This window comes from Bos taurus, chromosome 15 (genome assembly GCF_002263795.3).
Source record: "Bos taurus isolate L1 Dominette 01449 registration number 42190680 breed Hereford chromosome 15, ARS-UCD2.0, whole genome shotgun sequence".
Classification (NCBI taxonomy): Eukaryota; Metazoa; Chordata; class Mammalia; order Artiodactyla; family Bovidae; genus Bos; species Bos taurus.
This window is the reverse complement of record NC_037342.1, coordinates 78,229,344-78,244,938: the sequence shown is the minus strand read 5'-3', so window position 1 is coordinate 78,244,938 and position 15,595 is coordinate 78,229,344. Positions and strand designations below refer to the sequence as shown.

Below are 15,595 nucleotides of genomic sequence, written 5' to 3'. Positions count from 1 at the left end.
GATGTGAGAGACACAGGTGGAAAGAATTTTGCATCTCCCCTCCAAGCTATCTCTCTAGGGAGGACAATGACCACATAGGAGACCAACAAGGGAAAATATTTTAATGGATAAATGAAGCAATGATTGGCAGCAACAGAGACCAAGGATATGAATTCCATGCAGACAAGTTTCAACAAAGGGTTAAGGCACACAAGAATGGTCTTTGACATTGAACCACAGACAGGCAGCCATACTATGAAGATCTGTGTGGTTGCAAGTACAACCCTCCAGCTCCTATTACTTGAAAGAGGAAGCCACAATCCTGTCACTCATGATGGTTTCACAGTCTGGGGCTTTGCAGATGGCCACATAGTGCTCATTGGCAACCACTATGGGCAGGAAGATCTGAACAGCAAAAGATGTTCAGCAAAGACGTGAGTCCTGGACTTACTGAAGGAGATGATTCCTTTCTTACAGCAGGTGTCAGTTGGTATTTCAGGTATCATAGATGAAGAACAGGACATGTCCACAAGGACAGAAACACAAGCAGGAACTGTAATTCCTGCTTTACCCAAATTTACAAAAGGTGACTTTTAACTGAAAACATCTTTTCATACCTGGGTCACAGTTTTATATTCTAAAGACTCAACTCCTCTAAAATGACCCTTCTTAAAAAGAATCTTGTGAGAAGGCAACGACAAGCCACTCCAGTACTCTTGCCTACAAAATCGCATGGACGGAGGAGCCTGGTGGGCTGCAGTCCATGGGGTCGCGAAGAGTCGGACACGACTGAGCGACTTCACTTTCACTTTTCACTTTCACGCAACGGAGAAGGAAATGGCAACCCACTCCAGTGTTCTTGCCTGGAGAACCCCAGGGATGGATAGACCCTGATGACCTACTGTCTACGGGGTCGCACAGAGTCAGACACGACTGAAGCGACTTAGCAGCAGCAGCAGCAAAAAGAATTTTATTGACAATAACAATGGAATATTATTTTGTGAAGAAACCATTTTAAATTTATTTTAACTTCATTTTAAACTCAGAGGAGGCAATGGAAACCCACTCCAGTACTCTTGCTTGAAAATTCCATGGACTAAGGAGCCTGGTAGGCTGCAGTCCATGGGGTCGGGAAGAGTCAGGCACGACTGAGCAACGTCACTTTCACTTTTCACTTTCATGCATTGGAGAAGGAAATGGCAACCCACTCCAGTGTTCTTGCCTGGAGAATCCCAGGGACGGGGGAGCCTGGTGGGCTGACATCTATGGGGTCGCACAGAGTCGGACATGACTGAAGTGACTTAGCAGCAGCAGCATTTTAAACTACATTATTTATCTTATTTATATTCAATTTATTATTTTGTATGTAATAAATTGGAACAGAGATATACAAGCCTAGGCATACCTCTGAAAAAGAATAGTAATGAGGGACTGCTAGTCTCTTTACTCATCAAAATGTGTTATATATCATAGCAATCGTATTATGTGCCAATCTGCACATGAATAAAGAGATCAATGAAAAAGAATAGAGTCTTGAATTAGATCCAAATACATTGGACTTCAGGATACAATAGTCAGGATTTTAAATCAATGGCAAAAATATATTTACTTGACCATTTAAAAGAAACCTAAAATTTAGAGAAACAACTAAAAATTCAATCCATATTTACCTCCAATAGCAAAATTAATTCAATACAAATCAAAAGTTTCCATATGACATCAAAAATGTTTTAAAAATTAACATAGGCAAAACACTCTCCGAAATACATCATAGCAGAATCCTCTATGATCCACCTCCCAGAATACTGGAAATAAAAGCAAAAATAAACAAATGGGGTCTAATTAAAATTAAAAGCTTCTGCACAACAAAAGAAACTATAAGCAAGGTGAAAAGACAGCATTCAGAATGGGAGAAAATAATAGCAAATGAAGCAACTGACAAACAACTAATCTCAAAAATATACAAGCAACCCCTGCAGCTCAATTCCAGAAAAATAAACGACCCAATCAAAAAATGGGCCAAAGCACTAAATAGACATTTCTCCAGAGAAGACATACATATGGCTAACAAACACATGAAAAGATGCTCAACATCACTCATTATCAGAGAAATGCAAATCAAACCACAATGAGGTACCATTTCACACCAGACAGAATGGCTGCGATCCAAAAGTCTATGGGCAATAAATGCAGGAGAGGGTGTGGAGAAAAGGGGACCCTCTTACACTGTTGATGGGAATGCAAACTATTACAGCCACTATGGAGAACAGTGTGGAGATTCCTTAAAAAACTGGAAATAGAACTGCCATACGACCCAGCAATCCCAATGCTGGGCATACACACCGAGGAAACCAGAATTGAAAGAGACATGTCTACCCCAATGTTCATCTCACCACTGTTTATAATAGCCAGGACATGGAAGCAACCTAGATGTCCATCAGCAGATGAATGGATAAGAAAGCTGTGGTACATATACACAATGGAGTATTAGCCATTAAAAAGAATACATTTGAATCGGTTCTAATGAGGTGAATGAAACTGGAGCCTATTATACAGAGTGAAGTAACCCAGAAAGAAAAACACCAATACAGTATACTAATGCATATATATGGAATTTAGAAACATGGTAATGACAACCATGTATGCGAGACAGCAAAAGAGACACAGATGTATAGAACAGTCTTTTGGACTCTGTGGGAGAGGGAGAGGGTGGGATGATTTGGGAGAATGGCATTAAAACATGTATAATATCATATAAGAAATGAATCACCAGTCCAGGTTCAATGCAGGATACAGGAAGCTTGGGGCTGGTGCACTGGGATGACCCAGAGGGATGGTATGGGGAGGGAGGTGGGAGGGGGTTCAGTGGCAGATGCATATTGATGTATGACAAAACCAATACAATATTGTAAAGTAAAAATAATAATAATAATAAAATAAATACTAAAAAAGAATTAAAAAATTGTCACAAGTGAAATGAAAAAATTCTTCATAAGCAATATACAAAAAACCTGAATATAAAGTATAAAAATATTACATGCAAAAAGCACTCTACATAGGATAAAATTTAAGAACATATAACCAGAAAACATTAATTATATATACAATGTAAAAGATCATTTCTTTAATATATAATCTCATAAAAATCAAAAATTGAGTGCAATAAAGACATACATATAAAATATCTACCAAAAAATAAATATGACTCAAGTTAAATGTACTGAATGATGCTGAGCTAAATTATATAAATAGGGTAGCAAAGTATAAAAATAACTTTAATCAGGAGCAGGAGCTAAGATGGTGGAGGAGTAGGATGGGGAGAACACTTTCTCCCACACAAATTCAGCAAAAGAACATTTAAACGCTGAGTAAATTCCACAAAACAACTTCTGAATGCCAGCAGAGGACATCAGGCACCCAGAAAAGCAACCCAAGTCTTCGAAATGAGGTAGGAAAAAATATAAAAGACAAAAAAAGAGACAAGAGGGAGGGACGGAGTTCCATCCCAGGAAGGGAGTCTTAAAAAGAGAGAAGTTTCCAAACACCAGGAAACCTTCTCACTGCCGAATCTGTGCCAACCCTTGGAAGCACAGAGGGCAACATAACAGGGAGAAAAAATAAATAAACAATTAAAACCTGCAGATTGCGAACCCTACGGTAACTCCCCCAGCGGAGAAGCAGGGCAGATGCCTGCACACGCCACTAGCAAGCGGGGGCTGGGCAGGGAGGTGCGGCGCGGGCTGCATCGCTTAGAGTAAAGATCTGGCCTAAATACCCCAAGCGCTATGTGAGTGAAATAATTTGGGCTAGCAAACCAGACTGTGGGATATCTACTACGCAAAAAGCCAGCCCTAACCTAAGACACCACCAGGCCCGCACACGGAACAAAGGACTAAACACAGATAGCCGGCTGCAGACCATCCCCCTCCAGTGACAGGCAGCCAGAGCCAGAAGAGGGCAATCGCAGCCCCAGGGAGACATTATCTATAAAACTGTAAGCAGGGTATTTTGCTAACTAAGATTTCTTGGGGGTCTGGACGGTCAACATCCGCCTGAGAAGGTGCGCCAGTTGTACACCTAGATAACCAAGCGGCGGGAAGGCGATAAGTCACAGCAATCGCGCTCGCCAGACACCTCATCACCTGAGCTGCTCGGACCTGGGAAGGGCACAAAACGCAGGCCCAACCGAGTCTGCACCTCTGAGGACTACCCGAGTGCCTGAACCTGAGCAGCTAGGACCTGGGAGGTGCAAGCAGCCCAGGGCTGGCCACAGATGCCGCTGGAGCAACCTAGAGCCTGAGCAGTGTGGGCAGGGAGGCTACTCCCGCCGTGAGCGGGGGCAGACCCAGTGTGGCTGAGGCACTGCGAGCACACGCCAGTGTTATTTGTTTGCAGCATCCCTCTCTCCCCACAGTGCAACTGAACAAGTGAGCCTAAAAAAAAAAAAAAGTGTCCACCACCGTCCCCTTTGTGTCAGGGCAGAAACCAGACACTGAAGAGACCAGCAAACAGAAGAAACTATAACAGAAGGAACCACCTTGGAAGCTACAGGCAATAGATTAAACCCTGTGGTTAGTACCGACTACATAGGAAGGGGCCTATAGATCTTGAAAAATATAAGTCGGACCAAGGAACTAGCCGAAAATGAACTGATCCCACAATACTCTCAACAAAACCAGAGAAAGTTCTAGATATATTTTTACTATCTTTACGATCATTCTTTCTTTCTTTTTTTTTTTAATTTTTAAAAGAAATTTAGGTCCTCTATTATTCCTTTAATTTTCACTCTTATAATCTACTATTACTTGGCCAAAAAAAAAAAAAAGATCCTATTTTTTTAAAGCAAACTTCATATATATAATTTTTATAATTTTTGTGACCTTTTTTTCCTTCTTTTCTTTAACATTGTATTTTTGAAATTCCAATCTCTACTCTAGATTTTTAATTTTAGCTTTTTGGTATTTGTTATCAATTTTGTACCTATATTTTCGTTTATAATTTTTGTGACTTTTTTTCCCCCTCTTTTTCTTTCTCTTCTTTTTTTATATAACATTGTATATCTGAAATTCCAAACTCTATTCTAGATTTTTAATTTATGCTTTTTGGTATTTGTTATCAATTTTGTACCTATATTTTCTTTTATAAATTTTGCAACTTTGTTAGATTTTGGGGTTTTTTTCTCTCTTTCTTTTTCTTCTTTTTTTTTAACATTGTATTTCTGAAATTCCAAACTCTACTCTAGATTTTTAACTTCTGCTTTTTGGTATTTGTTAACAATTTTGTACCTATATTTTCTTTATAATTTTTGTGACTTTGTTTGTTTTTGTTTGCTTGTTTTTCTCTCTTTCTTTTCCTTCTTCTTTTCTTTAACATTGTATTTTTGAAATTTGAAACTCTACTCTAGATTTTTAATTTTTGCTTTTATGTATTTGTTACCAATTTTGTACCTTTAAGAACCCAATCTTCAGTACCCATTTTTCACTAGGGAGCGAGATTACTGGCTTGACAGCTCTGTCTCCCTTTGGACTCTCCTTTTTCTCCACCAGGTCGCCTGTGTCTCCTCCCTAACCCCTCTCTACACTACCCAACTCTGTGAATTTCTGTGTGTTCCAGACGGTGGAGAACACTTAGGGAACTGATTACTGGCTGGATCTGTCTCCCTCCTTTTCATTCCCCCCATTTATACTCCTGGCCACCTCTGTCTCCTTCCTCCTTCTTCTCTTCTCTGTATAACTCCATGAACAACTCTGAGCAGTCCAGTTCTGGAGTGCACATAAGGAAGTGATTACTGGCTAGCCCACTCTCTCCTCTATTGATTCCACCTCATCTCATTCGGGTCACCTCTAACTCCCTCCTCCTCTTCTCTTCTCCATGTAACGCTGTGAACCTCCGTGGGTGACCCTCACAGTGGAGAAACTTTTCATCTTTAACCTAGATGTTTTATCAATGGTGCTGTACACAAAGAGAAGTTTTGAAACTACTGTAAAAATAAGACCGATAACTGGAAGCAGGAGGCTTAAGTCCAAACCCTGACACCAGGGAACACCTGACTCCAGGGATCATTAATTGACAGGAGCTCATCAAACGCCTCCATACCTACACTGAAACCAAGCACCACACAAGAGCCAACAAGTTCCAGGGCAAGACATACCAAGCAAATTCTCCAGCAACACGGGAACACAGCCCTGAGCTCCAAGACACAGGCTGCCCAAAGTCACCCCAAAACCATAGACATCTCATAACTCATTACTGGACACTTCAGTGCACTCCAGAGAGAAGAAATGCAGCTCCACCCACCAGAACACCGACACAAGCTTTCCTAACCAAGAAACCTTGACAAGCCACCTGTACAAACCCAGATACAGTGAGGAAATGCCACAATAAAGACAACTCCACAAACTGCCAGAATACAGAAAGGACACCCCAAACTCAGCAATTTAAAAAAGATGAAGAGACAGAGGAATAGCCAGCAGATAAAGGAACAGGATAAATGCCCACCAAACCAAACAAAAGAGGAAGAGATAGGGAATCTACCTGATAAAGAATTCCAAATAATGATAGTGAAATTGATCCAAAATCTTGAAACTAAAATGGAATCACAGATAAATAGCCTGGAGACAAAGATTGAGAAGATGCAAGAAAGGTTTAACAAGGACCTAGAAGAAATAAAAGAGAGTCAATATATAATGAATAATGTAATAAATGAAATTAAAAACACCCTGGAGGCAACAAATAGTAGAATAACAGAGGCAGAAGATAGGATTAGTAAATTAGAAAATAGAATGGTAGAAATAAATGAATCAGAGAGGATAAAAGAAAAACGAATTAAAAGAAATGAGGACAATCTCAGAGACCTCCAGGACAATATTAAACGTTACAACATTCGAATCATAGGGGTCCCAGAAGAAGACAAAAAGAAAGACCATGAGAAAATACTTGAAGAGATAATAGTTGAAAACTTGCCTAAAATGGGGAAGGAAATAATCACCCAAGTCCAAGAAACCCAGAGAGTCCCAAACAGGATAAACCCAAGGAGAAACACCCCAAGACACATATTAATCAAATTAACAAAGATCAACACAAAGAACAAATATGAAAAGCAGCAAGGGGAAAAGAACAAATAAAACACAAGGGAATTCCCATAAGGATAACCGCTGATCTTTCAGTAGAAACTCTTCAAGCCAGGAGGGAATGGCAAGACACACTTAAAGTGATGAAAGAAAATAACCTACAGCCCAGATTATTGTACCCAGCAAGGATCTCATTCAAATATGAAGGAGAAATCAAAAATTTTACAGACAAGCAAAGCTGAGAGAATTCAGCACCACCAAACCAGCTCTCCAACAAATACTAAAGGATATTCTCTAGACAAGAAACACAAAAACAGTGTATAAATTTGAACCCAAAACACTAAAGTAAATGGCAACGGGATCATACTTATCAATAATTACCTTAAACGTAAATGGGTTGAATGCCCCAACCAAAAGACAAAGACTGGCTGAATGGATACAAAAACAAGACCTCTACATATGCTGTCTACAAGAGACCCAAATCAAAACAGGGGACACATACAGACTGAAAGAGAAGGGCTGGAAAAAGACTTTCTATGCAAAGAGGGACCAAAAGAAAGCAGGAGTAGCAATACTCATATCAGATAAAATAGACTTTAAACAAAGGCTGTGAAAAGAGACAAAGACAGTCACTACATAATGATCAAAGGATCAATCCAAGAAGAAGATATAACAATTATAAATATATATGCACCCAACACGGGAGCACCGCAATATGTAAGACAAATGCTAACAAGTATGAAAGGAGAAATTAACAATAACACAATAATAGTGGGAGACTTTAATACCCCACTCACACCTATGGATAGATCAACTAAACAGAAAATTAACAAGGAAACACAAACTTTAAATGATACAATAGACCAGTTAGACCTAATTGATATCTATAGGACATTTCATCCCAAAACAATGAATTTCACCTTTTTCTCAAGTACACATGGAACCTTCTCCAGGATAGGTCATATCCTGGGCCATAAATCTAGCCTTGGAAAATTCAAAAAAATGGAAATCATTCCAAGCATCTTTTCTGACCACAATGCAGTAAGATTAGATCTCAATTACAGGAGAAAAACTATTAAAAATTCCAACATATGGAGGCTGAACAACACGCTGCTGAATAACCAACAAATCACAGAAGAAATCAAAAAAGAAATCAAAATTTGCACAGAAACGAATGAAAATGAAAACACAACAACCCAAAATCTGTGGGACACTTTAAAAGCAGTCCTAAGGGGAAAGTTCATCGCAATACAGGCATACCTCAAGAAACAGGAAAAAAGTCAAATAAATAACCCAACTCTACACCTAGAGCAACTAGAAAAGGAAGAAATGAAGAACCCCAGGGTTAGTAAAAGGAAGGAAATCTTAAAAATTAGGGCAGAAATAAATGCAAAAGAAACAAAAGAGACCATAGCAAAAATCAACAAAGCCAAAAGATGGTTTTTTGAAAGGATAAATAAAATTGACAAGCCATTAGCCAGAGTCATCAAAAAACAAAGGGAGAAAAATCAAATCAATAAAATTAGAAATGAAAATGGAGAGATCACAACAGACAACACAGAAATACAAAGGATCATAAGGGACTACTATCAACAATTATATGCCAATAAAATGGACAATGTGGAAGAAATGGACAAATTCTTAGAAAAGTACAACTTTCCAAAACTGGACCAGGAAGAAATAGAAAATATTAACAGGTCCATCACAAGCACAGAAATTGAAATGGTAATCAAAAATCTTCCAGCAAACAAAAGCCCAGGTCCAGATGGCTTCACAGCTGAATTCTACCAAAAATTTAGAGAAGAGCTAACACCTATCCTACTCAAACTCTTCCAGAAAATTTCAGAGGAAGGTAAACTTCCAAAGTCATTCTTTGAGGCCACCATCACCCTAATACCAAACCTGAAAAAGATCCCACAAAAAAAGAAAACTACAGGCCAATATCACTGATGAACAGAGATGCAAAAATCCTTAACAAAATTCTAGCAATCAGAATCCAACAACACAATAAAAAGATCATACACCATGACCAAGTGGGCTTTATCCCAGGGATGCAAGGATTCTTCATATCCACAAATCAATCAATGTAATAAACCACATTAACAAATTGAAAAATAAAAACCATATGATTATCTCAATAGAGGCAGAGAAAGCCTTTGACAACATTCAACATCCATTTATGATAAAAACTCTCCAGAAAGCAGAAATAGAAGGAACATACCTCAACATAATAAAAGCTATATATGACAAACCCACAGCAAACATTATCCTCAATGGTGAAAAAGTGAAAGCATTTCCTCTAAAGTCAGGAACAAGACAAGGGTGCCCACTTTCACCATTACTATTCAACATAGTTTTGGAAGTTTTGGCCACAGCAATCAGAGCAGAAAAAGAAATACAAGGAATCCAAATTGGAAAAGAAGAAGTAAAACTCTCACTGTTTGCAGATGACATGATCCTCTACATAGAAAACCCTAAAGACTCCACCAGAAAATTACTAGAGCTAATCAATGCATATAGTAAAGTTGCAGGATATAAAATCAACACACAGAAATCCCTTGCATTCCTATACACTAATAATGAGAAAACAGAAAGAGAAATTAAGGAAACAATTCCATTCACCATTGCAACGGAAAGAATAAAATAGTTAGGAATATATCTACCTAAAGAAACTAAAGACCTATATATAGAAAACTATAAAACACTGGTGAAAAAAATCAAAGAGGACACTAATAGATGGAGAAATATACCATGTTCACGGATTGGAAGAATCAATATAGTGAAAATGAGTATACTACCCAAAGCAATTAATACATTCAATGCAATCCCTATTAAGCTACCAACGGTATTCATCACAGAGCTAGAACAAATAATTTGACAATTTATGGAAATACAAAAAACCTCGAATAGCCAAAGCTATCTTGAGAAAGAAGAATGGAAATGGAGGAATCAACCTACCTGACTTAAGGCTCTACTACAAAGCCACAGTCATTAAGACAGTATGGTACTGGCACAAAGACAGAAATATAGATCAATGGAACAAAATAAAAAGCCCAGAGACAAATCCACACACATATGGACACCTTATCTTTGACAAAGGAGGCAAGAATACACAATGGATTAAAGACAATCTCTTTAACAAGTGGTGCTGGGAAAACTGGTCAACCACTTGTAAAAGAATGAAACTAGAGCACTTTTCTAACACCATACACAAAAATAAACTCAAAATGGATTAAAGATCTCAATGTAAGACCAGAAACTATAAAACTCCTAGAGGAGAACATAGGCAAAACACTCTCCGACATACATCACAGCAGGATCCTCTATGACCCACCTCCCAGAATATTGGAAATAAAAGCAAAAATAAACAAATGGGACCTAATTAAACTTAAAAGCTTATGCACAATAAAGGAAACTATAAGCAAGGTGAAAGACAGCCTTCAGAATGGGAGAAAATAATAGCAAATGAAGCAACGGACAAACAACTAATCTCAAAAATATACAAGCAACTCCTACAGCTCAATTCCAGAAATATAAATGACCCAATCAAAAAATGGGCCAAAGAACTAAATAGACATTTCTCCAAAGAAGACATACAGATGGCTAACAAACACATGAAAAAATGCTCAACATCACTCATTATCAGAGAAATGCAAATCAAAACCACAATGAGATACCATTTCACACCAGTCAGAATGGCTGCGATCCAAAAGTCTACAAGCAATAAATGCTGGAGAGGGTGTGGAGAAAAGGGAATCCTCTTACACTGTTGGTGGGCATGGAAACTAGTACAGCCACTATGGAGAACAGTGTGGAGATTCCTTAAAAAACTGGAAATAGAACTGCCTTATGACCCAGCAATCCCACTGCTGGGCATACATACTGAGGAAACCAGAACTGAAAGAGACACATGTACCCCAATGTTCATGGCAGCACTGTTTATAATAGCCAGGACATGGAAGCAACCTAGATGTCAATCAACAGATGAATGGATAAGAAAGCTGTGGTACATATACACAATGGAGTATTACTCAGCCATTAAAAAGAATACATTTGAGTCAGTTCTAATGAGGTGAATGAAACTGGAGCCTATTATACAGAGTGAAGTAAGCCAGAAAGAAAAACACCAATACAGTATACTAACGCATATATATGGAATTTAGAAAGATGGTAACAATAACCCTGTATACGAGACAGCAAAAGAGACACTGATGTATAGAACAGTCTTTTGGACTCTGTGGAAGACGGAGAGGGTGGGATGATTTGGGAGAATGGCATTGAAATACATGTAATATCATATATGAAACGAGTCGCCAGTCCAGGTTCGATGCGCGATGCTGGATGCTTGGGGCTGGTGCACTGGGATGACCCAGAGGGATGGTGTGGGGAGGGAGGAGGGAGGAGGGTTCAGGATGGGGAACACATGTATACCTGTGGCGGATTCATTTCGATATTTGGCAAAACCATACAATATTGTAAAGTTTAAAAATAAAATAAAATTTAAAAAAGATAATAACTTTAATCAGTTGTTATAAATATTTATCAGGTACTGGTCTTTAAAATATGGACAAACGAATTCTCACTGACAGAGGACAAGACTGTAGTTGTTATACAACCTCCAGAAAAATAGTTTGTCAATAACTATCAATATCAACATTTTAAATGCATGTGTTACCTGATCATTGATTCAAATATCAAATCAACAATTTTATGCCTTGGTATTCATATTTGCACATATTCAAAACCATATATTTATTTGAAAACTGCTTATCATAAAAAAGTTTAAATGCACATGAAAAGGAATGGGCATATGAATTTTAATATAAATTTATAAGAAGTATTGTGAAACATAAGAAAAGTTAAGGGATATGTTTGAGCTGGCATTGAAATAGCTTTAAGATGTGGCATAGTAAAAGCAAATGTGATGTATATAGAAAAAGCAAATATATATAGGGCAAATACACTGGCATTTGCAAAGATTTTTAGTAGATGAAAATTAAGAAAAAAAAAATCGATTCTACCTCTTAGCATGAAGATTGGCAAATATTGAGAGAAGAGGGAGAAATTTGTTTGACACTTCACCCCATATTATTTGGTTTTATTTATGTTGTTTATTATTATCTGCTACTGCCACTACTGCTAAGTCACTTTAGTCGTGCTCGACTCTGTGTGACCCCATGGACGGCAGGCTACCAGGTTCCCCCGTCCCTGGGATTCTCCAGGCAAGAACACTGGAGTGGGTTGCCATTTCCTTCTCCAATGCATGAAAGTGAAAAGTGAAAGTGATGTCGCTCAGTCATGTCTGACTCTTAGTGACCACATGGACTTCAGCCTACCAGGCTCCTCCATCCATGGGATTTTCCAGGCAAGAGTACTGGAGTGGGGTGCCATTTCCTTCTCCCTTATTATTACCTATATTACTTCAATTTTCTTGTGAACACTAACAGTAAAACATTTGTGTATAATGCAATGAAATATACTAACAAAGGGGCCTATATAGATTTATATATTTTACATTGTAAAAATTAAAAAGTTTATGTATATTAAGAGCAACTAAATAAAAATTATCTTGTCACTGAAAAAGAGTAAAAAAACTAAATGCATAAATTGACTAAAAATCAGTGTTACTATATAATGCTTTCCCACTTAATCATTATTTGTTATTAAGTCCTTACCATACAGTCATTACACATTTCTAGGTACAGTGATAAAGAAGTAACTATGAACCTTACATTCTAGTATGGAGGAAACTGTTATTTATAGCACAGCTGTATAATTAGAATCTTTCATCGCAATTATCATAAACTCTTTGAAGACAGAGAAATTTTCTTTTTAAAGAAAAAATTTTAAATCAGAATCAAATTTTAAAATGATTTCTGCTTTCTAAGGAAATGGAACCTGCTGTCAAATGGCTCCCTTCATGGTAGATGATGCACTTATTTATTATGAGATATGATGTTTCTTCTCCAGAGCTTCTTCATAGCATTAGTCAACTCAGAATTTTGTAGACTGTAGATAAATGGGTTCAGCATGGGGGTTATGATGGTATAAAACACACTCACAGATTTGTCAATGGGGAATGTTTTAGCAGGTCTCACATACATGAAAATGCAGGGAACAAAGAAGCAGACAACCACAGTGATGTGGGAACCACAGGTCTGGAGGGCTTTCCACCTCCCTTCCTGACTCAGGTTCTTCAGAGAGTGCAGGATGACTCCATAGGAGATGAGCAAGAGCAGAAACACTATAGTGCAGATCAGTCCTCCATTGGCCAGCACTAAGATGCCAGTGACATAGGTGTCAGTACAGATGAGTTCCAATAAGGGGTACATGTCACAAATATAGTGATCAATGACATTCGGGGCACAGAATGGGAGCCAATAGACAGTGCTAAGTTGAATAATTGAGTGAAGAAAACCTCCAACCCAGGACATCACCAACAGCACAACACACACCCTCTGCCTCATGATCACCAAATAATGCAAGGGCTTACAGATGGCCACATAGCGGTCATAGGCCATCACCAGCAGAAGGAAGACCCCTGATCCAGCAAAAAGGTGCTCTGCAAACAGTTGGGTCATGCAAGACTTAAAGGATATGTTTTTCCCCCCAAATAACAGCTCCGAAATCAATCTGGGGGTGATAGAAGTGGAGTAAGTGACATCCATACAGGATAAGCTAGCAAGAAAAAAGTACATCGGTGAGTTCAGGGTCTCACTGACAGATATAGTCACTATAATAAGAAGGTTGCCCACCAGAGTCAAAAGGTAGATGAACAGGAACAAAACAGAAAGGACTTTCTGCTCCTTTGGATTCTGTGTGAGGCCCAGAAGGACAAAGTACGTTACATTATTTCTTGATTCCATCTGATCTGGACAGGAGCTGACTTCACATATTAAAGCAGTTTACCTAAGAAAAACAAGGAGGGGAACACTTAAAGGGGGAAAATGCTCAAATGTAGAAGAATTTTTATTTATTTATTCATTTATTGGAAGAATGTCAATAAAACATCTATTTGTGTCTAATGTGTCATAGAAATTTTGATTACCAAGTAGAATAAGGCATAGTGGTTTTTTGTTTGTTATTTAACCTCAGTGATATGACACAGAACAACAACAAAAAAATTCCTGACACGTGTATGAAGTTCCATTAAATCCACACAGTGCTGAGGAGTCAGAATATAGGAGTATATCAAGTGAGTGTCACAGAAGTCTTTTAAGAGGAAGTAATGCTTCAGCTGAGTGTAAAAAACAATCAAAAGCATAAAGAAATAAAGCCATGAAAAGGTGCAGCATTTATAAAGACACAAAGTTTAATACATGAAACACACTCAAGGTAATACACATAATCAGTGTGGGTAGATGAATGTGCGAATAGATGAATTTCTTATCGTGAATTGTCTCTAACCTCACTGACACTTCTTTGGTCTGTAGGTCGTTATTTCCCTTTTTTGATCAATAAATTAGACTGCAGCAGTCTAATTTTGTATCTCCAGGCCTTACCTTTCCCTTAAATTTCAAATGTTTATTTGCAACATCTCTAATTTAGAAATCCAACTGAATAGCAATTTAATATTTATAAAACATAACTTCTAAATTTTCCACAATAAACATGAGCATTTTCTAAATATAATTTAAACAGCATTGCTTATTTATCTCATTAAATACTATAATTTTCAAGTTAGTGTTTAGAAACAAAATTTCAGTGCTCTTTACTCATTTGTAACTCTCATGAAACTTAAATCGTACTAACTCTACTTTCAGAATATATCACAAATTTGATCATTCCCTACTTCTTAATTCCTCCTGCTAAGTCTCCACATTTATACTGGCCTCAAAAGTCAGTTCTCCTGCTGTAGCCCAAAAATGTCCTTTTTAACCTTCTTCTGAAAACATCACTCTACTTCTCCAAACTCCTACAGTATATTCCAATCACTCACTCATAGTTTAATAGAACACATTTAATATTTACAGTAGCAAGGACTGTAACCCTTATTTCATAAGTGAAGAACTTAAGGTTCAAGATATCTAATTCATTTTCTCAAGTACACATTTTTAAGTCATATACCTAAAATTGAATTTGTTTGATTTTAATGTAATTTATTTTCTTATATAAGAAATAAGGTCTCGCAACTGTGAGCTTGGTTCCCACTATTTAATGTTAGTCTTACCTTCTGGAGGCTTGTTCAGAACCTGAAGAATAACTTGAAGTTACTCAGAAACACTTGGAATTATTTTTCATCCAGTTTGACAAAGAGGATAAAAGCCCACTTTATTACTTGAGCATATAGTTTATTTGACTGTCCATGCATTTGCTTCATGGAGTCTTCTGATTATTCAAGTCATTTTAAGTGCAGTGTAGATTATTTGAAAGCAATTCCACGGTACACACACTGAAAAACAAGTTTATTGCTTTAGGAAATATATCAAAATGTCCAGCATATACTACATACACATAGAAGAAATCAACTAGTCATTTGGCAGGGAAATTGTTCACAAGCAACTTCTTTCCTCCTAACTTCAAAAATATAAATAGCATTTGACTTT

The 15,595-nt window shown here is 37.6% G+C and overlaps 1 protein-coding gene across 2 annotated transcripts; it reads right to left on the bottom strand.

Annotated features, from left to right (window-relative positions):
- Positions 1–12,985: 12,985 nt before the first annotated feature.
- On the bottom strand, positions 12,986–15,481 carry OR4A47S (olfactory receptor family 4 subfamily A member 47S). 2 transcript variants are annotated; one of them, XM_059875008.1, is made up of 2 exons: positions 15,220–15,481; positions 12,986–13,958 (listed from the first exon to the last, which is right to left on the bottom strand). In XM_059875008.1, the coding sequence occupies exon 2, from the start codon at positions 13,913–13,915 to the stop codon at positions 12,986–12,988; it is 930 nt and encodes a 309-aa protein (XP_059730991.1). In that variant the 5' UTR covers positions 13,916–13,958; positions 15,220–15,481. The 2 variants fall into 2 exon arrangements, with proteins under 2 accessions (XP_059730991.1, NP_001377566.1); NM_001390637.1 differs by lacking the exon at positions 15,220–15,481 and having other exon boundaries at positions 12,986–13,915.
- Between the last annotated feature and the right edge of the window lie 114 nt (positions 15,482–15,595).